Source organism: Ovis aries, chromosome 1, assembly GCF_016772045.2.
Source record: "Ovis aries strain OAR_USU_Benz2616 breed Rambouillet chromosome 1, ARS-UI_Ramb_v3.0, whole genome shotgun sequence".
NCBI classification, from domain to species: Eukaryota; Metazoa; Chordata; class Mammalia; order Artiodactyla; family Bovidae; genus Ovis; species Ovis aries.
The window spans coordinates 7,592,305-7,617,783 of record NC_056054.1 but is presented as its reverse complement, the minus strand read 5'-3'; the positions used below and the strand labels follow the sequence as shown (position 1 = coordinate 7,617,783).

At 45.4% G+C, this 25,479-nt stretch overlaps 1 protein-coding gene across 4 annotated transcripts in view; it reads left to right on the top strand.

Annotated features, from left to right (window-relative positions):
- Positions 1-25,479, top strand: part of DGKD (diacylglycerol kinase delta) — a 108,516-nt gene that overhangs the window by 19,130 nt on the left and 63,907 nt on the right. For 3 of the 4 annotated variants that reach the window (XM_042245056.1, XM_042245076.1, XM_042245049.1), the window contains exons 2-3: positions 12,006-12,116; positions 13,958-14,038. In XM_042245056.1, the coding sequence (XP_042100990.1) occupies positions 12,006-12,116; positions 13,958-14,038 (192 nt within the window). Of the gene's footprint in view, positions 1-9,994; positions 10,265-12,005; positions 12,117-13,957; positions 14,039-25,479 lie in introns of those variants that run through there. The other variant, XM_042245065.2, reaches the window with a different exon arrangement.

Sequence of the window (25,479 nt, the reverse complement as noted above, 5' to 3'; positions counted from 1 at the left end):
GAGATGAATCCAACTTGATCATGATGAAGGATCCTTTTTATGTGTTGTTGGATTCAGTTGCTACTATTTTATTTAGAATTTTGTCTTTTCATTCTTAATGGTGTCCTTTTATGCATAAAAGTTTAATTTTGATGAAGTCTAGTTTATTTTTTTCTTATTTTACTGGTGCTTCTGGTATCATATTTAAGAAACCGTTGCCAAATCCAAGGCCAAGAAGGTTTATGTTCAAGTTTTCTTCTGTAAGTTTTCTAGTTTGAGACCTTATGTTTAGTCTTTGATTCATTTTGAGTTAATTTTTACATGAGGTGTGAGGTAGGGATCCACCTTCATTCTTTTGCCTGTGAGTATCCAATTGTCCTAGCACCACTGGTTGAAGAGGGCTTCTTTTTTTTTCAACTGGATTCTGCTTCTCAAGCTCTATACCTTGTAATACTTATAACCAGCTAGTGCACTTTTGCAGATTGGTTGGTTATCTTGGCCATTTTGGAATGGTCTCAGTAGTAATTGTTTTCTTTTTGAAGATATTTTAAATTTATCTTTCAGTTCAGTTCAGTCACTCAGTCATGTCCGACTCTTTGCGACCCCATGAATCGCAGCACACCAGGCCTCCCTGTCCATCACCAACTCCCGGAGTTCACTCAGACTCAAGTCCATTGAGTCCGTGATGCCATCCAGCCATCTCATCCTCTGTCATCCCCTTCTCCTCCTGCCCCCAATCTCTCCCGGCATCAGAGTCTTTTCCAGTGAGTCAGCTCTTCGCATGAAGTGGCCAAAGTACTGGAGCTTCAGCTTTAGCATCATTCCTTCCAAAGAAATCCCAGGGTGAATCTCCTTCAGAATGGACTGGTTGGATCTCCTTACAGTCCAAGGGACTCTCAAGAGTCTTCTCCAACACCACAGTTCAAAAGCATCAATTCTTTGGCGCTCAGCCTTCTTCACAGTCCAACTCTCACATTCATACATGACCACAGGAAAAACAATAGCCTTGACTAGACGGACCTTAGTCGGCAAAGTGATGTCTCTGCTTTTGAATATACTATCTAGGTTGGTCATAACCTTTCTTCCAAAGAGTAAGTGTCTTTTAATTTCATGGCTGCAGTCACCATCTGCAGTGATTTTGGAGCCCAAAAAATAAAGTCTGACGCTGTTTCTACTGTTTCCCCATCTATTTCCCATGAAGTGATGGGACCGGATGCCATGATCTTCGTTTTCTGAATGTTGAGCTTTAAGCCAGCTTTTTTGTTCTCCTCTTTTACTTTCATCAAGAGGCTTCTTAGCTCCTCTTCACTTTCTGCCATAAGGGTGGTGTCATCTGCATATCTGAGGTTATTGATATTTCTCCCGGCAATCTTGATTTATTAAATTTATCTTTAATTTTCAAAATTTTGGCTGTGCTTCATTTTTGTTGCAGCACATGGGCTTTTCCTGTTGCAGAACATGGGCTCTAGAATGCGTGGGCTCAGTGGTTACCTAGTGCCTGGGCTCAGTGGCTACCTAGTGCGTGGGCTCAGTGGGTACCTAGTGCCTGGGCTCAGTGGGTACCTAGTGCCTGGGCTCAGTGGGTACCTAGTGCCTGGGCTCAGTGAGTATCTAGTGCCTGGGCTCACTAGTTACCGTGCGTGGGCTTTGTTGCTCCACGGCATGTGGGATCTTAGTCCCCAAACTAGGGATTGAACTCCATCCCCTGCATTGGAAGGCGGATTCTTAACCATTGGACCACCAGGGAAGTCCCAGAGTGATTCTTGGTAGAACTATTGTTACGGATGATTATAATACATTTACACGGGAAATATCTGCATCTCAGAATTTTTACTGCTGTGAAACTCTACTGCATTTCACAGTTGAGAGTGAATTCAGTTCCTTCTGTGGTTTGGAAAACTTTGAAATAAATGCCGAATTAAATCCAATCCTGTTTGATAGTTTCTGCGTTTGAAGCTGAGTGAGAAGTCTGGGAAATAGCTCTTTATCTCGCTTCTCCTCTGGTGGCTCAGAGTTTTCATGCACTGTGTGAAGTCCGACGTTTGTCAAGACTGAGGTGTGAGTCATAATTGCCTGAGTGTTTTTTTTTTTTAACAGTCTGCTAGTCATACGTTCTGTGTCTTTTTGTATTTAACCAGTATTGTGTATGAGCCGGGATCTTGCCGTTTATAGAAACCCTGTAGCTGCTTTGCCCTCTGGCAGCACATGTGGGTAGAAGCAATTCAGTGACGTGTGTGAGAAACCCCAAGGAACTGCATACTCTTGCCTGGTAATTCCGCTGGTGGGACCTTGCCTCGAGGAACTAATCTTAAATGTGAAAAAAGCTTCACGGACAACACATTTATCGCACCATTAAATACAAAATGTTGCAGGCCCGGAAACGTTTTCAGTTTAACTCAGGGAGTTAATGACATTGGCTGACACCTGTTTGGCGCTGGTCCTCCCTGCCCGGTGCCCAGGTGGTTTCACCTCGCCTTCATGACTGCAGGGAGGTTGCCACGATGGGGCTGAGGCACCCAGCAGCACTAGGAAGTGGGAGAGCGAGGACCCCCTTTTGGCCTCCTCACCCACTCGGGTGCTGGCAGAGAGTAGTCCTTTGGATGGTACTTGGCGACGCTGGGAGAGTAGAGAGCCTGTGTGTATAGACATCCAGCTGCGTGCAAAGTTGAGAGCTTCCAAACCCATGTCAGGGGTCACTCTGGCTGGTGTAGTCTGGATTATTTTTATTTCTTTTCTGCGTGATCATTATTATTTTGTGCTAAAGAAAACAGAAAAGCGTAACACTCTCCCCTTCAATCGACAGTTCCTTCCACTGAGAGCGTCTGTCTCGCCGTGGTGGCTGCTGTGTGCTGGGAGCGGGAGGTGGAGACGCGTCTGCCCTCAGTTGCTTCTCTGGCCTGTCCTGAGACATAGCCGCACAGCTCGAAATGTTGGGCCAAAGCAGATTAAATGTACGGAGCCACATATGCAAAAGGGCATGATTTTTGAAAACACAGGATTTAAGTTTCACAGAATCCCAGTGTGTATGTTATATGGAACATTTTAGTTGTGTTCGATTTAAACTTTTAACTCCTCTGTTGAAAATAAAAAGCTTAACATAAGCAGAGAGCTCACGGTCTCGGGATAAATGAGGTACAGTTTAGCTTGACGTTGAGACTGATGCATGAAACACTGTCGGTTTCTTAGATATTTTCCTAATTATGTCAGCGTCCTTAAGCATCTGAGTAAATGAAGTCGAAGTACGTTGTAGAGAAACAAAATGGAAAATAAAAGCAGATCAGTCACAGTGTATTGTTTGGAAAAGCAGATTATTAGTAAATAATTTGTATAGCATATAACCCCATTTTTCTGTTTCATTTATACACTGAAAGCGTGCTGGAAGGATACTGTCTCAGGATGTTACTGGCAGGTGTTAGCAGTGGCTGGACTCCGAGTGCCCTCAAATAAAGTAAAAGGAACTTTCAGTCGGCCTGTCAGCCTCGCACTGGACTGTTTAATGCTGGACTTTATTTCCACCTGAGGTCTGAAAACGGGCCAGGGGGCATTGGGTTGAGCGCGTGCCCAGGAATGAGGAAGCTGAGTAATGATGGTTAGGGTGCTGTTCTAACGTCTGTGTAGCACTTGGCAGTGTCTGAGCTGTTTCCTTAGACGTCTTCTGCTCTGAGCAGCACCTGCTTGTCGGGGATCCGGCCCGTCAGGAGACTGGGACGAGGGCTGCGGCTGCTTCTGACCCGGGCGGTGGCGGCTTCGGGCCTTGTGCTCCAGCCCCCGTTGTGCTCCCTTCACACCTGAGCTCCCAGAGCACCCTGTCTGTACCCCCGTGATGGGAATGTCCAAACGTACGCAAGAGCAGGGAGAAGAGTTGGAGTCGTCGCCAGTCCAAACATCGTCAGCGCTGTCTCTTTCTTGTGTCGTCTAGCCCCACCCCTGAGCCCTTCTTCTTTCCTGAGTGTTTAACATAAACTCTTAGGGTACCTTTTACTTTGTACCAGCATGCTGCTTGCTTAAAGATCAAGGGTCCTGTCTTTTTCATCATCGTATTCCTAGCAGTGCTTTCACTAAGTGTTCAATAAATATTTGTTGGAAGGAGAAGTGCGTTTCATTCCACAGGTCCCTGGGGAGAGGGGGTTTCCTCTCTCGGCTCCTAGAGGTGGGCTGAGTCTTCGGCGCCATCACTGAGCCCCCGCGTGTGTTTGGAGGCCAACCTTGTGGGTCGTGGAGGAGGTTGTGCCTTGAGCTGTGCGTGTCTGCCCATGTGTCCACCCTGGAAGAGTGAGTTCTTTTCACCTGAAATCAGGCAGACCTGGGTTTGAACTCTGCCTCTGTCCCTCCTGTATGGATATAGGTCCTCTCCGGGCCTCAGTTTCTTCATCAGTGAAAGGGGGTAGTGGCCCTTCACAGGGTGGTGAAGATTGAGGGAGACGGTGATGAGGACTCAGGTCCTGGGGGAGTGGGCGACGGCACGGATGCCGGTGCTGTCCCTCCTCCTTGCATGTTTCTGCGGAGCGGAGATGTCCGCACGGCCTCCCTTAGGAGGTGGCTGTGCAGATGGAGTGGGACCGTCAGGGATGCCGCGGACGTGGGCTCCCCTAGGGGCTGCTGCCCCGCAGATGCTGCCCTTCTGGGCGAGTCCTTTTAGATGGCGTGTCTTCCGGGAGGCCTGGCTTCCTCCCCGGTCTGGTCTACCCTGTCCTCTTTGCCCTTACGTAACCGTTTTTATTATTTTATGATTTTGGTTTATTCTTCCATTGTTCCCGGTTGAAAATTTAAAAATGATATGTGCACGTGTTTGCTTTTCAGTTTAATTTCTGTTTGCACGCGCGCGCACACGCACATCCTTTTGACACATAGGCAGCATACTCTGTGCTTGCTCTGAGCCTCCTTCTCTGTGAGCTGGAGGTCATTCCATAGTTGGACAGGGACCACCGCACCCCTCTCCCAGCGGGGTAGCGCTCTGTTTCCTGACTGTGCCAGAGTCTATTCAGCCACTTGGATTCCTTTTGGTCTCTTACTGTGCTATTTCGCAGCACCTGTCCTTGTCCAGACCTCTGCTGTGGTTTTGCTGGAGTGTCTGTGAGGGTGGCTCCTTGGAGCGGGCTTGCTGGACCTGAGGGCAGTGCACATCTGATCTGCGGGGTGTTGCTGGCTTCCCGTCCCCAGGGCTCACCTCATCCTGGAGTTGACCAGCCGGTCTTCTGCACAGGCGCCCAGAGTGTGCTGCCTTTTTCCAGTTCTCTTTGTGTCAGTCTGATGGTGAAAATAGTATTTTAGTTGCGTTTTGATTTTCTCTTGTCATGAGCTAGGGTGAACATCTTTTCTTGTGTCTGAGGGCTATTCGGTTTTATTTTTTTGTGAAGTGTCTGTTCTTATTTTTTTTGCCCATTTTCCAATCAGGTTGTTAGTTTTTTCTCAGTTTTAAGAGCCTTTTTATAGCTTAGGTATATGAGCCCTTTATAATATGTTGCGGAAAGTTTCCTCAGGATTCTCGGTGCTGGGCACCAGGTGACTAAGGTGAGTAAGTAAGAGCAGTAAGGCAACCATAGCCTTGGGACCGTCTTGATCTGGTGTGGGAGACAGCCTCGTGATGGAGGGTCATAGACTTGCCAACACTTGCTTTTCGCCAGGCTGCCTAGGCTCTGGGTTTGAATTTCAGGTCTTCTGTTTACTGGCCATGTGGCCTTGAGTGAGTTGCTTAATTTTGTGGCCTTGAGTGAGTTGCTTAATTTCTCTGACCCTCAGTTTCCTAGTCTATAAAATATATGGGAATATTACTATATGCCTCCAAAGTTGGTGTGAGGGTTGAAAGGTAAGAATGGCTTGTGTTATATGTATGTAGTCGATTCGGTGGGCACTCACTCAGTAAGCTTTTAAAATAACCTGTTGTTTTAAAGGTTATTGGGTATGTTTGGATATCCAGTAACATTTGGATATGTTGTCCATGCCTGTGCTTTGTGAACAGATTATTTTCTGATTGTTTCCTGTTTATTATGGAACTGAACTGAACTGAACTGAAACCCTAGAAGAAGGTTTGAGATTAGAGTGAGGAGGCTTGACATTTCTTTTGTGGTCTGTCATTGGCTGTTTAACCTTGGACAGATTACTTGGTCCCTTAGTGACCTGGAGTCTTATTTGTCACTCAGAATATTAGTGTCTGTCTCATAGACCTTAAGTGTTTGTTCTATTAAGAAGGCAAATAGATATGAAAATGCTCATGAAAATTTCAAGTGATGTGCAAATTTAAAGTAACACATTTTACTAGCTTCTTCATGGAAACATTTTATTTTATTTTTATTTATTTATGTTTTTGGCTGGACTGTGCGGCTTGTGAAATCTCAGCTGCCCTGGCAGTGAGAACGCACGCAGAGTCCTGACCCCTGGACCGACAGGGAAGTCCTAAAAACTTTTTTTTTTTTAAGGAAGCCACTTATTTATTTATTTATTGTAAAAAATATTTATTTATTTTACTGCAGGAGGTCTTAGTTGCAGTGTGTGGTATCTAGTTCCCTGACCAGGGATTGAACCAGGGCCCCCTGCATTGGGAACTCGGAGTTCTTAGCCCCTGGACCACCAAGGAGGCCCTAAGGAAGCCATTTAAAAAGAAGACCTTCTGGCTGCGCTGGGTCTCTGCTGTTGCGCACGGGCTTTCTCTGGCCGCAGTGCGTGAGGGCTCTCGTCCTTGCGGCGGCTTCTCTTGTCGTGGAGCACAGACTCCAGGCGCGCGGGCATCGTGACTGCAGCACGCGGGCTTGGGAGCTGTGGCTTCGTCGCTCTGCGGCACGTGAAATCTTCCCAGACCAGAGGTCGAGCCCGTGTCTCCGGCACTGGCAGGATTCCCGTCCACTGCGCCGCCAGAGAAGTCCCCAGAGACATTTTAATTGTTCTACATATTAACTTTTTATGCTAGTATCCCCACTTTTTTTTTTTTTTGACTTTGAATTTTGGATGGTGTTGCCTAACATAGGTTTGTGTAATATTATTTTTTTTTGGAAGGATGAAGAAGGTTGAAGGACAAGTAGATGGCTGAAGTGAACATGTGGCTAGTGGCTAGTTTTTCCGTCCTTTCTTCTTTTACTTCATCCTCTTCACCCTTTCTCTCCTTGCCTGCTTGCAGCCCTCTGCCTCAGGCAGGGTGGTCAGGAAACTGCGAAAATTCTCGCACTGACAACACAATGACAGCATCAGCAGAGCTCTGCTTGAGCTCTCACGCCATCCTTTTATTAGCCTGGTTTGTCCCTTTCTGTTTGCACACCACATAAATGTAGGCTGTGGTGCAAGTGGTGACACGTGTGCGTGACTTCCCCCCGCCCCACGGTGGGGCACGCAGATGCCCCCTCCCGGGGTCTCTTCTGCCCAGCCTCCTGCAGTTCAGCATCTTATTTAGTCATCATTCGACTTAGCATCCCCACGGTTCACGCTTTCTGCTGCTTTTCTGCTTAGCAGCCTCTTCTTGCTGTCCTTTTGCAGGGCTGCTTAGAATATTCTGGACATCTTCTCTGGCTGTGTACTTCGTGTATCTTCTCCCCGATGTGGTTTCTCTCTTCCATTTCTTTGTAAGGTGTCCGATGACCAGAGGTTCTCGGTGGGAATGAAGTTGGTTTTAGAGACCTTATGCTTTATGTTTAGTATTTAAAAGTCCTGTTTGAGAATCTTTTTCCAGTCCTAAGGTCCTAGAGAAATGGTCCTGTGCTGTCTACTGAAGCTTTTCAAGTTTCACCTTCTGCACCGACTCTGCTGACTTGCGTGTGGTGTGTGAGGTGGGGGCCCGTGGCACCTTCCCTTCGGATGATGACCTGTGCCGGTCCACTGACTAGTGTCCCCCCGCCACCTGTGGTCGCCTGTCATGCCTTCAGCCCTGTGGCCATCTGAGCTTTGACCCCCAAGTTCTCTTTCTGGTTCTTGGTTCTAAGGAGTAGCTCAGGACATGTGCAGATACTCCTCTTGCGGCAGTAGTCTTTGAAGCCTTGCTGTCGGTGCTGAGCAGGAAGCGTTCTAAATGTTCAAGCCGTGGGAGTGTGTTGAATGATTTACGCTTTTCACTACTATGAGAAACTCTGTAGCAGACAGAGATGCATTTACTAATATGGAAGGCTGTTGATAACACATGATGACAGAAAGAATAGGAAGATCAAGCAGGGAGTGTACAATATGACCCCATGCTCATAAAAAGTTAAGACATATAGAAATTAAAAAACAAAACACCAGCCTGCCATCTTCGTTTCCTCCCGTCCCAGTGGCCTTCACGGCGCTTTGGTCTGGCATCCCCCTGGTTGGGGCCCGCGCCTGCCCCGGCGGGTCCTTGGTGACTCCCGGTGGCCGCCGCCTCGGGCTTCTCCCAGCCCCTGCACCCCCCCAGCCAGCGTCCCTGAGGCCCCCTGGATGCCTTCTCTCCTCTGCTCCTCAGCTTCATGCCACTTCTTCCCTGTCCTCCTTTTCGGACCCCCAGCTCCCCCCTGCACCCGACGTCGCTGTCCTGGCCCTCTCGGTGCCCTGGGCCTCTTCTCCCCCTCCTTTCCCGAAAGGGACGCCTCTACGGCATCTCCCACTGAACCTTCTCACGTGCCCCCGTTGCACAGTTTGCCGCCGGTCCTCTTCACGGCTCCCCTGGCCTTCCCGGGCCTCAGAGTCGCTGTGTCCAAGACAGGCACATCCTTCTCCAGAAGGCCCCTGGGGTTGTCCCCATCGTCCCATCTGTGGTGAGTCCTCTGAACACTCTCATGCCCGTGACCATGACTCCTTCCTCCCAGATGCCGCTCACTGCCGGCTGCCATCCTGTAAGAGTGGAGGATTCTGCCTGCCTCCTGGTTTCACTCTCACCTCCTGCCCTCCACATGGTGGCCCAGATCGTCCTTCTAAACTCTGCAGCCTGAGAAATCACTCCCCTGATCCGGGGCCCCGTGACCGACAGTGTGCCCTCAGGGAGCTGGTGGGGCCCCAGTCAGCTACCAGCCCTGCGGGCTCTGTCTGCAGCCCTCCGCGGGCTGTGGACACCTCTGCCCTGCCCGCTCAGACCAGCTCTGGGCCGCCCTCCCCAGCAGGATGTGCTCCCTTCCCGGCACCCTGTGTGCTCTGTCCTCCCCTGGTCTGAGCTGTCTCTGGAGCCGGCGGAGTGGTGGCTGCTGCTTGTCTGGGGAGGGTGTGGGGGAGGCGAGGGAAGGCGTTCCACTGCCTTTGCAGAGGGGTTGACTCCCTAGGACTGGGGGCACCGAGCCTGCTCTCGCCGTCTCCGCCTGCTTGTTGGTACATTTGGAGGGCATTTCCAGAGCTGCCTTAGCCGCCCCTGGCTCCTGAGCAGGATGACTGCAGACTCAAGCCTTCCCTGTGGCAGGTGCTGTCTCACCTGGGGTTGTGCGCCTCTCTGGGGGTCAGTGGGTGGCTGTGGCACCCAGGGCCATGCTTTGGCACAGGCTGAATACCCTGCCTGGTTCTCCACCCCCCACTCCCCACCCCCAGAGCCTAGCCAGGACTGGCGTCCTCCCTTTGGACCTGGGCCCAGTGCTCCCTTTCCACTCAGATCCTCAGCACCCACCCATGTGTGCTGCAGCTCAGTCCTCCCTGTCCCTGAGGGTGAGGGAGATGCCCTGGACAGCTCGAAGGACAGAACTGGCCCTGTCGCCTGTGCGAGAACTTGACAAAGCGGTGCTTAGAGCCTGGCCTCTTGGGTCTGGGTTTGGACTCCTGGTCCTCTGCTCGAGTGGGCGTGCGGAGCCGTGTGAGCTGAGCCGTTTCCTGTGGGTGCCACTTACCGGCTGCCAAATGCAAAGCACAGCTGATTAGTCAGGGGTGTGCTTTTCTTGACCACTTTTATTTAGTTCATTGCTTTTGACTGAGTGTTAAAAATATTCTGCAGCATATCTATAGTCCTCACGAGCAGCAAATGTGAGAAGAAATACAGTTTCTGAGAAAGCTTCAAAGAAATACTGGTCTTTATCTTTTCCCCAGCCCTTCCGCTGAAACCCACCAGAGTCTTTTTCTGAGCACTCTTGTTCTATAAATAGAACGACAGCTCTCCTTGGGTAGCCCGAGATCGCAGCTCTCATCCGCTCTCTGAAAGATGTGTGTGTGTGTGTGTGTGTGTTGGAGTGTGTTTGTTTTAATTTTGCTTTTCTTTTATGTGTGGCATGTGTAGCGGGAGATGCAAGAAAAATACTCGAGCATTTATCCTTTAAAAAGAACTTCTTTTAACTTTTCTGGGTCTCAGCCTGTGATTTTGTTGTCTTTTAGAATTTTTTTCCTTTTTCTTTTTGCATTTGTGAAAGAGATGGAGGCGATTGCTTCCCCTGCAGAGGTAAGGAAGATGTTTGGGGGCTGGGAGAGGTGCCTGGGTCTGTGAGCGGAATCTGTGGGGTCCCGAGCAGAGGCTCGCCTCGGGAGGGGGGATGGGTGGTGCAGGTATCGTGGGTCTGCACCGCCAGGCACGGACGCAGTGGCCTGTCTTTGAAGAGCATATTGAAATAGCATCCACGTGTGCACTTGGGTCTGAAAAGAATCCTCGGACGCAACCCGGCAGTCCTTCCGTAGTGCAGGCCGGTTTCTACCTGAAGCTCCTCGGTCAGGAGGCTTTCTCTCCGCCACGGGCCAGCCCGTGTCTCTCCCGCATCGTCGGGCCATGCTGTGTTCGTCTCTCCTCAGTGACCTGGAAGAGGGGTGGGTGACCTCCTCAGAGATAACAGTGAGGGCTCCCGCCCCAGGATAAGTGCAGCCATTCCTTGCTAGCTTTCCCCCAGAGTTGATCCTCTTGAGCGTTGGAGAGGTTGCTGTTTGTACTGCTGGGCCAGCCCCGAGGGAGCGGGGCTCTCTGGTGGACCTGTGCACGGCCAGGCGCTGGTGGGGTGTGAGGGGGTGTGTGCGTACGCGTGCCCGGGGTGGGGGCGCTGTCTCCAGCATTCGCCTGTGGGGAGCAGCAGTACCTCCCGGGTTCTGTTGCCTCCCCTGTTAGGAGCTGGCTGATGGAGGGACAGATAGACAGCAGTGACCAGGTCTCGCCTCTGACGTGTTCAGGTGGCGTAGGGTTTCTGTGTCTTGTTTCATCTTACGTCGTCTTCAGTGGCCGCAGGTGTCCAGGTGCTTCGTACAGCCATTTAAAAGTGACCTAAAGGGCAGAGCTGCACAGGGTTAGGTGCTGCGACGAGCAGCTTCTCTGGACCGCTGTCCTTGTCCTCAGGCAGCGTTTCTGCGCGTCCTGCCTCTGCTGCACCGGGAGATGCCGGGCTTAGCTCTCGCTGGGAGCCCAGCTCCGGTGTCAGGGCACCTTGCTGCTTAGTTTTGGCTGTTGGCCGCTCCAAGTGGTCCAGCACATCTGGTAACCAGGCAGGACCCTGAGCACTTGGCTTGTAAGTGGTGCGGCTCCGGGCTCAGGGTCTAGGACGCTGCCCTGTTCTGGGTGTGTGTGCCGAGCCGATCGGACTGCCCTTCACCCCATGCTTCTCTCTGCACTCCTGCCTCGGTGGCAGGCTGGTCAGATTTGGGGGTGGAGGCGTCTCAGTGACATTGCTGGTGGCACTTCTCTGTGTCGCAGTGTGGGTCACGCCTGGCCCGTGCACAGGGCCGAGGGCCGAAGAGGGGTAGGCCTAGGCCGTGCTGAACCCCGTAGCAACCTACGTCGACAGTTTTGGCAGCCGGCTCCTGAGAAATGGCAGGAGGCCAGAGAGCACGGAGGCCGGGCCAAAAACAGCTGAGAACTACCCAGCGCTGAGGCTGGAGAACATGGGCCCAGCTCCTGACGCCCGTCCTGCGTGCCCTCGCCCCCTTCTGCCGACCCCCACCCAGGGCACGCGCTGGGCACACCTGGGCCTTTGGCCCCGCCTCCCCGCTGCTCAGGCAGGCCATCGCCCCCTGGAGGATAGGGTCAGCCTCCACCCGCTGCCCACTCAGCTTGTCCATAGGTTGGGGTTTGCACAGAGGGTGAGGAATAGCTCTTCTGTTAGGCCGTCAGCCCATTAGAGACACACACAGATACTCTGGGCTGTCAGTGGGTAAGCGCAGCACCGTGAAAACACACGCTCATGAATTCTTTTCTGTGCTTCCAGACTGTCATCAAAGAGGGGATGCTGACCAAACAGAACAATTCATTCCAACGATCAAAACGAAGATACTTCAAGCTTCGAGGGCGGACGCTGTACTATGCAAAAACTGCCAAGGTGAGACTCAGTGGAGGACGCTTGTCAAGAGGAAACCTCCCGAGAAGCTTCAGGGAGAGCTGGGTTCGGGGTCCTCCCTGGGGAAAGACCTTTGATTCTAGATCTCATGTTCCGAGCGCGTTTTGTGAGCCTCTGGGGTGCTGGGTCTTATGTCTTGTGAACATTGATTTTTCTAATTCATTTCCTTTCTCTTTAATGTCATAGGTCACCAGTGGGGAGATATGGGAGGGAAAGGTCACAGAAGTAACCATGTTACAAGTAGACATCGTTCTTTTGGAAAGATTGGGGATCACTAGCTTAAAAACCCTCTTATTTTGGCCTAAAAATCTATTTTTTCCCCAAGTTTTCTGTACTTTTTTTTAATCATTAAAAAAATGGATGATGACGATTGTTTTTTGCATTTGGCCGCACTGGGTCTCTGTTGCTTTGCAGGGCCTTTTTCTGGCTGCAGTGAGTGGGGGCTCCTCTTCATTGCAGTTCTTCGGCGTCTCATTGCGGGGGCTTCTCTTGTTGTAGAGCACAGACTGTAGGCCCTCGGCTTCCTTAGTTGCAGGATACGGGCTCAGCATTTGTGGTCCATGGGCTTAGTCGCCCCATGGCATGTGGAATCTTCCCAGACCAGGGATGGAACCCATGTCCCCCATATTGGTAGAGCACTTCTTAGCCACTGTACCTACACCAGGGAAGACCTTTTTTTCCTCTTTTTTCAAAACAGTTTTATAAACACTGTATAGAAACTTAATGTGTGCAACTTGATGACTTTGCAGACAAGTGTATATACCTGTGAAGCTAACTAAAAATATGCTTAAAGTGTATTGGGCTTTTTGTTGTGTGAAGAGAAGCTGTCTCTGGGCTTTCTAGCCATGATCATTCCTCCCGTGTGTCATCTTTGTAAGATTTATAGCTGGAATCACCAGGCAGACGCCAGTGACAGAGGAGGAGCTGTTGAGAGTCTCTGAGTCACTGCCTGGCTTAGGCGACTGTGGTGTGGCACACTTTAGACACTAGTGTGTCTATAAACCTAGTTTTTGGTGTTCTGAACACCAGTCTTTGTGTTCAGATGCTAACATTTTAGTAGTATTAATAAAAATACTGGGATCTGAGTAATTTGCATTTTGAGATATATCCCTAGTGAGTGAGTACATTAAAATCTGAAACTGTACAGAGTAACTTGTTTAGAAAGGATTCTGACCACATCCTTCATTTAAAAAAAAAAGACAGACTGGTGTAGTTATTTTAGTTCAGGGGGCGGGGGGGAGTTACTTAAAAGGCTGAGTCTTTTCTAAGTTGCTAGTGTTTCCTCCAGAGGGGACAGTAAGGGTAGCAGGAGCTGGGGGGCTGTGACAGGGGGCCTTGGCGGGGAGAGTAGAATGGGGAGGGGCGTGTCCCAGGCCTGCTTCTAGACCCTCCTTTCTCTCTGGGACTAGACTGTCTCTGCCGTGCCCCTTTGTTTTCTTTCATGGCTGGGTCCCTTCTGTTGGGGTCAGTCTGTCCTCCCCTAGAATCGTTCATTTTAGCCAATACCTTTCTCCCCAAGCGCGCAAGGTGGAGAGAGGAAAGCTGAGAGGACAGAGGACCTCCCCTCTGGACCCTGTTCTCAGGTGGACTCATGGGAGGACGTGTCTCTGACTTCACTGGCGCCGGTCACTAGGGAGCTCCCTGGACTTAGAAAAGGTCTTGAGCTTCCCCGTGAGCCCTGTGTGCTGTCAGCAGTGGGTCGGGTGGAGTCACTCGGGTCCATGTAGTTCTCACACGCTTGGCTGGGGTCAAGGGAGAGCGGTGGGCAGTCCGGGACGGGCATGCCTTTGCCCCCTCTGACTGTGGCCCCTGTGTTCTTCCAGTCGATCATATTTGATGAGGTGGACCTGACCGATGCCAGTGTGGCTGAATCCAGCACCAAGAACGTCAACAACAGCTTTACGGTGAGTCTGTGGGCGCACACCTCTCTCGATTTCTCCGCCACCTTTGGTTTTCCTGTTTAGTTTGAATGGGGTGTGTGTGAGCAGTTCAGACTTTTCATCCTTTGCCCTCTGATTGGAGCAGTTCCTGATAAATTTTGAGCTCAAGGTTCGAAATTGTACAGCGGCTGGAGAAAAACTGAGAATTTGGCACATGTAAGCATAAAAGAATGAGAGGGTCCAAATGAATTGTTTAAACACATTGTAGTTTGCATTTCTGTAACTGTTTTACACAGAGATTCATTTTTCAGGATTGCCGTGGAAAATTTGGGAACACAGGAAAGAATGTGGAAGCAATTAGAAAATAACCGTAATTTAGCCACCTCAAAATAGAATGTTGATATTTCTTTAACAGTTGTACACAGAGAACTGTTTTTCATGATCATTGTAGAAAATTTGGAAATACAGAAGAGAATATGGAAGCAATTAGAAAATAACTGTAATTTAGCCACCTCAAAATAGAATGTTAATATTTTAGTATACCTATTTTCTTTTTAAAACTTAACCTTCCCACCCCCATATATAGAAATTATGTTGTACTTTGTGCAAAAGTTCTAAATACATAAAATCATGTGAGCCTGGGGGTACCCAGCTGCTCACTTTAGAGTGATTATCTTTACGTCTAAATGTCTGTCTCTTGAGCAGCATTATAGCATGAGATGACAGTGATCCTTTTGATTTGATCCTTTTGATGAAACACCTGTTTGATTTTTTTTTTCTCTTGACAATTTATGGTGATCACTTCCCCTGTTGATTGGTCTAAATGTTCATTATATTTTTTAATGTCTATACAGCATTTCTTGTATGACTTTACAATTTTGGCTTCAGGGATGACTTTAGAACCTACTGTGTAAGGTATGATTCTAATATTAATAACAGGAATAGAGTATTTTAAAATATTTTTCTTCATGTTATTAAGTAATTTTATCTAGAAATACAGTGAAAGTGAAAGTGAAGTCACTCAGTCGTGTCCGACTCTCTGCGACCCCATGGACTGTAGCCTATCAGGCTTCTCTGTCCATAGGATTTTCCAGGCAAGAGTACTGGAGTGGGGTGCCAGTATGCTTCCCAATTTTTAAAAATTCTTTTGTAACTCAGTCAAGGTGGGTAATTTTCTTCGTGTTTAGGGTCCAACATTTTGAGTTAATGTTAGTTTCAGTTACTTTCAGGTTTTATTTTATTTATTTGTTTATGGATTGATTAAGTTGTTGCTCCAGATGGGATATTCCTTCCTCCGTTTAAACTTCTACTTATTTTATTTTGGTGTAATTAACTGTTCTTGGTTTTCCATTGTGGCTTATTGAACTAGTCAGACTTGCCTGATGGCCTCTTTTATTTTAGTCCTCATTTTATTTGGTCCATTTTTACTTTTCCTGCATTAGTTTATTTTTACTTACTGGCTGGGGAGAGGCATTTTAAACTATGTAAATAAGTTGTTCTTTGATTTGTGGCTTTCAGAGTGTTTAATAGGAATAGGTGCTGAATTTCACTGGAGTGTTTTGAACAATAATTTATTGTAGATGATCAATTTGGTTTTGAGTATTTGTACACTTCTTTCAGGTTTTTCTTTTCTGTTTTTTAGCTGTGCTGGGTCTTAGTTGTGGCATGTGGGATCTAATTCCCTGACCAAGGATTGAACCCGGGCCCCCTGCATTGGGAGCACCCGGGAAGTCCCTTCGTACAGTTCTTAATAGTAAATTGTTCCTGATAATGTTGAGTAGTACAAGCTAATTTTGGATAGAAGTTTATGAAAGAATGTGTGTGCTCAACTCTTCGGGTAGGAGGCATCCTTTGCTGTGTTTTGATTTCAGAGTGCAAGCAGCCCCGTAGGATTCATTTAGTAACTTTTCATGATTTTTTGTGCTCTGGAACATTTTTATAGTTTTAGAATTTCTTGAAAATTTGAGAGAACTTAGTTTTCAGGGAGATAATAAGACTCTGAATAAACCTAAAAGGTTTGTTTTTGATCATAGGAACTTTTTAACTTCTTTAGTCCATTTTTGTTATTTACTTTCCCACTTACTCCACACCTTTTAATTTACTAATATGTATTTGCACTTTAAACATAAATGTCTCTGGTTGAATCCCCTTTCACATTTCTTTTTTTAAAAAATTTATTTTTATTTGAAGGATAATTGCTTTACAATATTATGTTGGTTCCCGTTTGCGCTTCTAATTTTACTTGCTTAGCTTTTGTTTTTTTGTCATTATTCACTTTGAAAAGGATTGTATTCCAGTAAAGTTGATTTATAATATTGCATTAATTTTTTCTGTACAGCAGAGTGATTCAGCTATATATATTTTTTTTTCATATTTTTTTATGTTATGGTTTATTACAGGATATTGAATATAGTTTCCTGTGCTATATAATAGGACCTTGCTTTATTCATTTTATATATACTAGTTTGCATCTGCTAATCCCAACTCCTAATCCATGCCTCTTCCACCATCCCCGCCCCTTGGCAACCACAAGTCTGGTCTCTATGTATGTGAGTCTGTTTCTGTTTAGTAGGTATGTTCATTTATGTCATGTTTTAGATTCTACATGTGAACAATATCACACTGTATTTGTTCTCTCTTTCTGACTTCCTTCACTTGTATGATAATCTCTAGGTCCATCCACGTTGCTGCAGAAGGCATTATTCCAGTCTTTTTGGCTAAGTAATATTCATTGTTGTGGAATGGAACACCTCAACTTCTTTATCCCTTCAGCTGTTGGACATTTAGTTTCCTTCTCTGTCTTGGCTGTTGTAAATAGTGCTGCTTTGAACATTGGGGTGCATGTTTCTTTTCTCATTAGAGTTTTTTAGTCTTTTCCAGATTGATACCCAGCAGTGGGATTGCTGGATTGTATGGAGAGTCTACTTCCAGTTTTTAGGGAACCTTCATAATGTTCACCGTGGTGGCCGCGTCAGTTTCCATTGCTTCCAGCAGTTCTCTTTCCTCCCCAGCCTCTCCAGCGTTTGTCATTTGTAGACCCTTTGATGCTGGGCATTCTGACCAGTGTGAGGTAGTACCTTATCGTAGTTTTGATTTGCATTTCTCTAGTAATTAGTGATTTTGAGCATCTTTTCATGTCCCTCTTGACCATCTGTATGTCTTCCGGGAGAAATGTCAGTTTAGGTCTTCTAACCGTTTTTCAGTTGGGTTGCTTGTTTTTTGTGACTGAGTTGTGTGAGCTGTTTGTATATTTTGGAGATTAAGCCCCTGTCAGTTGTATCATGTGCAGATATTTCCTTCTAGTCTAGGTTGTCTTTTCATTTTGTTTATGATTTTCTTTGCTGTGAAAAAACTTGTAGGTTTAGGTTTGATTGAGTCCCATTTTTTCTTTTTGCTTTTAAGAGAACTTGTTCTTAAAAAGAGAGAACTGGTTCTTAGATTATTCAACAATTCCATTTTGTATTACCTAATTCAGTTTCTGTGTTTATATTTATTGTCTCTTCTGCTTTTCACTTTTAAAAATAACATTAATTGACTCTTCTTATTTTCATATATATCAATAATTAAAAAACATTAGGGACTCTGCATTTAACTCTGAGTGTATTTCTGTTCACATTCCAATATTCTAAAAGTTGTTTTTACTTCCAGTAGAAAAATGTTATTAAAGATTAATTGCTTTTTTGGTCAAGTTATTGAAGAAAATTTTTAAGTGTATAAATAACATAGGAAGTTTAAACCATCTATATTCCTATTACTCAAAGATACCTAATAATATATATTAATTGGTGTCATTCCCACCAACTGGGTTTTAGTTTTTAACCTACTTTCTTCACTTAATAATGAGCTTTTCTTATGATATCCTTCAAAATCTTGCTTATTAATGTTGCATAGTATTCCATCTTATTTAAATGTATAAGTTTAACCAGTCCCTATATTGTATTTTTTTCCTATTAAATAGCACTTTAATGTATACTTATAAATAGATCCTTTTGTATATTTCTGGTTATTTCCATAGCTTAAGCTCTTAGAAGTAGAATCCTGTTTGAGGTAGAAAGTGTGAACTTTTAAAAGGCTTTTGAAAAGTAAATGAGGTACTGATACATGTTACAGCTTAGATGGGCCTTGAAAATATACTGAGTAAAAGCCAGACACAAAAGACCGCATATTTTATGATCCCATATACATGAAATGCACAATAGTCAAATCTGTAGAGACAGTGGATAGTGGTGGCCAGGGGCTGTTGGACGGAGGAGTGCTAATGGGTACCGGATTTTAGTTGGGGGTATGTGTCAGAATGTTCTAAAATTGGATAGTGGCGATGGTTGCACAACTTTATGAATATGCTGAAAACCACTGAGCTGTACACTGTAAAAGGCTGAATTGTACAGGAATTATGTCTCCATAAAAATAATAGGGCACTGTGCTCTGGTACGATGTGAATTACTGTGGAACTTTGTCAGCCTGATTGGAGAATGAACCCTGATTTATACCCTGTCGCTATGGGAAAACGTGTTCAGGGTGCCGAATAGTTGACTTCCAGATGTCGAGCTCGTTTCTGTGGGGGCAGTCGTGGACGATTCCCAGCCCTCTGGGCAGAGGCACTGTTTCTTTCACATTTACTTTAGATTTTGTTAGTGCTGTAAAAACTAGCTTTTCATCTGAGCATGTACTGAAAGGACATTAAAGCTTAATAGTGAGGCTCCCCAGAAATACTCCAAGATAAGAAGACCCCCCCCACCCCCCCAGCCCTTAGCAACCCGTGAGGGCATCTGGAATTTGGGGATGCATGGTGGAGTGTTTGGAGCCGCTTGACTGGTGCCCAGTTCCCCGAGGCATGCTTCCACAGAGAGTTGGTAGGTTCTGGGCACTCCCCCACTTCTAACTTCCTGCAGTGTTTTCTGTCTGAACTCTGAACCTGTCCCTTCCCGTACAGCACCCTGTAGGAATCTGCGTGCAGGTCCTAGAAGGCAGGGCTTGGCCTTGGACTTTGCCAGTGCCTGGTGCCATGTGCTTGCGGAAGTGAGTGCAGAATGAATGAATGTATTTGCCCAGAAGCTACTTCAGTTCCTGGAATATCTTATTTGGTTTTCCAGCTATTCCAGTAGTAATTTCCGAATTCCACAACTTATACTAAAATTGCATGCCTGATACAAACAACTGGGCAGTGAAAGTCACTGTTAGCGTGAATCAGCCAACAGATGGGAACCTTTTGTATCTGGCAAAGAATGAGTAAATTTTGCTCCACATTAAGAAAGACTCCATTTTAATTTTTTCCCTAAAATGGTCAAAGAATTGTCTCATAAAGTCATAAGGACCTGAGGGACAAGAGTCTTCCATGGGAGATGGAAGGAAATATTTGGGGGAGAGTAGAGAGTTTTCTTTCCTGGTGGTTCAGTGATAAGGAACCTGCCTGCCAGCACAGGAGACAGGGCAGGGGGTGGTGTTGATCCCTGGGCGGGGAAGCTCCTCTGGGGAAGGAAGTGGCGAACCCCTCCAGCACTCTTGCCTGGGAAATGCCATGGACCGAGGAGCCTGGTGGGCTGCAGTCTAAGGGGCCACACAGAGTGAGACATGACTTAGCGATTAAACAACAACAGAGATTTTTATACAGGTTTGATGGAAGAAATGCTAGCAAGGAGACTTTTGCAGCTGGAAAGAGGTCTGCTTGCCTTCTGTTTAAGAACAAAGTGAAGTTGGGATGCAGCTAGAGACACAGATGTGGCTTTAGGTTCTTGATAAGGTGGAGCTGTGGCCACGGGAAATCTCAGAAGATGAGAGTAGACAGAGTCCTCTGCGTTCTCACCTTCAAGTGGGATCACCCCTTAGAAGGCCAGAGAGCATAATGGCAGCATGAAGAAAGGGGGTTTGTCAGCCTCATGTCCCAGCCTCTGCAGTAGCATGAAATGTTTTCGATAATTAAACCTGTTAATGTTAATCTATGAAAACTAAAAGGCTTTCGGTATATTATTGCCAAATGGCTTTTAGAACTTCTATGAGTCAAACTTCATGAAGTGGTTTCTGTCCTTTCACAAATGCCATTTGTTAAAATTTTATAACATCTATGCCACTTTGATAAAAATGGAGTGAGGTCGAACATTTCTCACAGTCTTTGGCCATTTGTATTAATTTCTTTTTGAGCTGATTCTGTATGTGCTTTTGGATAGTCAGCTCTGTATTTGGGAAGGTTCAAAATTACCCCTGTCTCTTTCTCTAAGTTTGCCCTCATTGGCTATGCTTGCTTTAGTGGTTCCCTCCTACCCTCCTTCCCCCTTTCTTAAAAACTAGGTTTCATACGCCAGTAGTAGGCAAAAGTTGTCAGGGAAAAATGTTTCTCATTTTCCCGTTATACTTCTTTTCTTTCCATTATCTAACATGGGATAATTTAGAAATTATTTCCAGCCTTATCACAAAATTTACAGATTGTTTTGAAGGTATATTTTAACTACTATAATTTTTCAAAGGAGTTTGTCAAAGCAGCATTTCTGCTTTACCGAGTTTGTATATTGTAAATAATTTTAAGAATTGAAAAAGACTTCCCAACTGAAAAGCGCACAAGTGAGTGGGCAGAGCTTCCTCTGCAGCCACTACCCAGATTCAGTGGTAGAATGTGTCTAGGCCCCAGGAAGCTCCCCCAAGTGGTCTTGACCAGTTGTCCCCCTACCCCCCTCCAGAGGAGCCACCATCCTACATCTGATATGCTGGGTTTGTGTCGACTGTTTTAGATGGTTGATGTAAATAAACTCACATTCTTTTGTGTCTGCTTCTGACCTGTGTGTTTCCACAAATGTCCCATGTGCGTTTGAACAGAATTTGCGCTCAGTAGTTCTTGTACGCTGATTAGGACAAAATTTAATCATTTTCCTCAAATCTTTTGTAAACTTCTGACTTGCTTTTCTGCTTGTCCTTGAGCTCTTGAGTGAGATTTATTAAAATCTTCCACTATGACTGTGGACTTACCTGGTTTTTGCTTTCATCCTGTTAAATTTTGCTTTATATATTTGCAGGCTTGTTATTAAATGCATACAAATTTAAGATTATTTTATATTCTTACTAGATTGACTCCTTTATTATGAAATAAACCTTTTGTTTCTTTTAATGTTTTTTTGCCTTAAAGTTTACTTTGATGTTGCTTTTAGCTGCAATACCTTTATGTCAGTTAGTAGTTGTAAGTAATAGTATAGAATTTTCCATCTTTTTAGTTTAAACCTTTTTTGTTTATATTTAAGGTTGTAAGTAGCATATAGTTGTATGGGTTTTTAAATTGCCTGTTGGATTATTTAATTGGGTGATGTCTTCTATTGGTTTATGTTTAATCTGTACTTAGTTTTAGATACTCTTTTATTGGGGTGCAAATCCAGTGTATTATTACTTGTTTTCTCTTTGTCTCACATTTTATATATTTTTTGTATCTTTCTTTGTAAAATGGATGAATGATTTCATTTTCTCCCCTCTCTAATTTCATATACATATTTTAGTGATATTATTTTGCAGATTGTAAAATATGTCCTTGACTTATTAACTTCCCATCCAGATTAGTGCTTACCAGACGACGCAGAGATCTTAGAGCCTTTGGACTCTATACCCTTCATTAAGGGAAGCCAGTGGCTCAGAGGTAAAGAGTCTGCCTGCAATGCAGGAGACGCAAGAGATGCCGGTTCAGTCCCTGGGTCTGGAAGATCCCCGGGAGAAGAAAATGGCAACCCCCTCCAATATCCTTGCCTGGAGAATCCCATAGGCAGAGGATCCTGGCGGCCACAGTCCATAAAGTCGCAGAGAGTTAGACATGACTGAGCAGCTAAACACGCATACTCTTCCTTGCTCTTGAAATTTAAATTAATTTCTGGTACTTGAAAAGGAAGCTTCTCTGTAGTTGCCTTTCACCTTTCTGCGGTTTGTGATATATCTTAATTTTACATATATTTGAAATTTCACAGGACATTATTGTACAGTCAGCAGTCACTTAGGTTTGCAATGAACATTGCCTTTTCTGTTGCCATTCATTTCTTTCTGTATTTCTGTGATCCATATGGGGTAATATTTCTTCTGTGAAAAACTGTCTTTGATATTCCTTTAGTGTTGGTTTCTATTTTTGTTTTGTTTATTTCATCTTTCTGAAGGATGTTTTTGCTTGTTACACAGTTCTAGCATGGCAGTCATTTTCTTTCAGGAGTCTAAAAATGTCATTCCATTGTACTGTAGCTTCTATTATTTTTAGTAAAAGTAATAACTTGTCCTATTGTTTTCCCTTGCATGATAATGTATCTCCTCCCCTCCCCTTCCAACTATTTTTAAGATTTTTCTTTTCCTTTGGCATTGTGCTGTTTTACTATGATTTTTCCAGGCACGGTTCTCTGTATTTATCTTGCTTAGTGTTCTGGCAGTTCTGAAATCTGTAGCTGTGTTCCCCTTCTCTTGTCAGTTTTGGGGAAGTCTTGGTTATTAGCTCTTCAAGTGTTGCCTCCTACCCATTATTTTTTCTTCCTATTTCTGGGACTTTTTTGTTACCTCTTCCCCCTGACTTCTATGTTTCTTGTACTCTTTGAAAAATATTTTCTGTTTTCTTCATTCTAGGTGTTTTATTATCTTACTTCTGTGTTCTTAGGTGTTTCTTGTCTGTTGTTAAATCTGTCTGGTGAGTTTTTAATTCCACTTATTTTCTTTCAGCTCTAGAATTTTCAGTTGATTTTTAAAAAAGGGCTCAAGTTCCATGCCAAAAAACCCTCTCCTTGATCTTGTCTTTAATTTCACTGAAAATATTAAGCATATTTCAAAGTCCATGCCTGAAAACTCAAAACGTCTGGTTCGACTCTGGGTCTTTTTTTAATTGCCTGGCTTTTTTCTTGCTTTTGTTCCCTTAGTGTTTCCTCCTGGAATACCTGTCAATCTTGGTTGACAGACATTGTCTGAAAAGTGAAGACAGGTTTAGGCTCAGGATGGTGGTCTCTTCCCAAAGAGAGGATTTATTAATCCTCTGCTTCTGGCCGGTGGGCACAGGAGCAGCAGGTCATCTTAAATCCAGTTTGTGGTCGATTGGATTTGAATGTGGGCTTCGCTTTTTCTGACTGACTGATCAGTCTTCACTTGCTCTGCTTCTGTGGGTTAGTCCCTAGGATTCTCGGCGTTTATTCGTTCTCCGTCGGTTTCTGAATGCCATCGTCTCCGCCAGCCCTGTGGAGTTGTTCAAAAGCTCTGTTCAGCTTCTCAGCCTCTTTGGCTTCCGCTTGTGAATTGGCACTCGTCACTAGTTTGTTTTTTTCTGTATCTTGTCACTGCATGATATTTGCAAGTATCTGACATCAAGATCACTCACTGTATACAAACAACGCAAGGTGTATAGCCAATACTTTATAATAACTATAAATGGAATATAACCTTTAAAAGTTGCGAATCACTGTGTTGTACACCTGAAACTTACGTAATGTTGTACATCAGCTATACCTCAATTAAAAAAGAAAAGATCGCTCATTATGAAATGTGAGAAATGTTAGATCACATTTACTTGAAAGATAATGTATTTACTACAGGGAATAAAATTTGGTCTTTATTGCAACTTAGGAAATTTGTTGCTCAGTCTTCTTAGGACCTTACTTTTATCACTTGATCTCCCACAGACTGATAGTGAGGAGTTAATCTCTTTCAAATGCATCCTTTTCTTCTCATATTTCTAACAGTTCTCACCTGCTCTATTTTTGAAGTTCTTTTAAGCACGTAAGTAAATGTTAATACCCTCATTACTGAGTAGTTATCTATTAATAAAGTCACATCTCTTTTTTAATACTGATTAATCTTTGCCATGACCTGTTCTCTGTCTGATATTAATATTGCCATACTTTCTTTCCTTTGTTCACAATTTAATTGACATGTTTACTTCCCTCTTCCACCCTTACTGTTACCTTTATATTTCCTGGTTATTTTAGATTTAATCCTTGTAAACAGTAGACTGTTAGAAATTGTTTTAGTTCAGTATGGAGCAGTCTGCTAGTAGCAGTGAACATCAGGCATTTTCTGCTTGGCAGGACTTTGGCATGTCTGACTGCTGTGTGTCCGTGCCTGACTGTATTGTGAGTTAATGCTTTCTTGGTCCCTCTGTTCTGTTCTGCATTTTTGTGAGTGGTATGTGCACCATTCACCTTTGTTTTTGATGCTGATTTGTGCTGAATTTTTCCTTTTTATTTTTTACACATTCACAGCACACAGATTTTCTCATGATGTCTCTGCTTATGGCCAGCCCACAATGGTGACATCATTTTTTAGTCAAGCTTTGTATCAGACAGTGTTGAGCCACATAGCGCATGCTACCCAGTGCTTTGCTTCACCAGTTACTCAGTTGTTCCTTTCAAACTAAGACATTGAGAAAGGGCTGAATAACAAGGAAGTAAAATAATGGAGAATGCTCTGCTTTCCACCAAGGAGCCAGAACACGGTATTTCTCATCAGACACCTCCCAACAGCACACTGTTCTCTGTTGCTGGCGTTGCGGGGGAGGCATCGGAAACTAGCCTTCATGTTGTTACCATCTTTGAAGATATCTGTACGTTTCTGTTTGAAATCTTGTAGGATTCTCTCTTTGTCCGGAGCAAATTGCTTTTTGCTCGCAAATTTGTCTTGATATGTAGAACCTGCTGGTTTCCAGGCTCTGTTTTTGGTTTTCCAACTTTGAAAAATGGTCTTTTCTCTGTAATTCTGGTTCATGTGCTTTGTCTTGTTCTTTGGGAGTTCGGCACATTCATTCGCTCATTGTTTCAACATCTTTCTGTACAGGGTCTCTGGGACCGCATACCATGCCCAGTGATAACTTTCAGTGGTGAGCAGAAATGGAGAAGGGCTGTTTGTCATCAAGCTTGTATTCAAGGGGGCTCAGTGACTCACAGTGAGGTCTGATTACAGGCTGAGACTGAGTATGTGTGGAAGTAAGGCTGCGTGGTAAGTAGGATAAGCCGGGTCCCCCTGGCCTGGCCGAACGGTGGGGAAGGCTGCCCCTGAGGAGGAGATGTTCTGACTGAGACTTGAAGAGTGATCAGTGGAAAGTCACCTGAACTGAACAGAGCGTGTGAGTTTGCGCACGTGTGTCAGAACTGTGCCTGTAGGAACTTTGGAATGGGTTAGGTCCAGGGCCTAGCATGTGCGAAGGTCATGCGGTGGGGGCTATAGTTCGGACTGTACAGAGAGGTGAAGGACGAGCCGTGTGGCCTGCTGAGGCCCAGGGGAGAAAGACCACAGGTGCGGAGTGGGTCTGGGACCTAGTCCTTCAGCCTGCCCACTCGGCAGCTTCTCTTGGCAGGAGTCCCAGACTTGCAGTATTGTAATGGTTTTCTCTGGCTGCCAGGGGGAGGGTGAAGAGGAAGAGGAAGGACAGGCCCCTGGCTCAGGGGATAGGGGTGGAGAGTGGGCAGCGACATGGGTGCCCTCAGCTTGGCCCAGGGCGAGATGGCTGAGGCGTCAGGTGCTCCGCTTCCGAGCAGCAG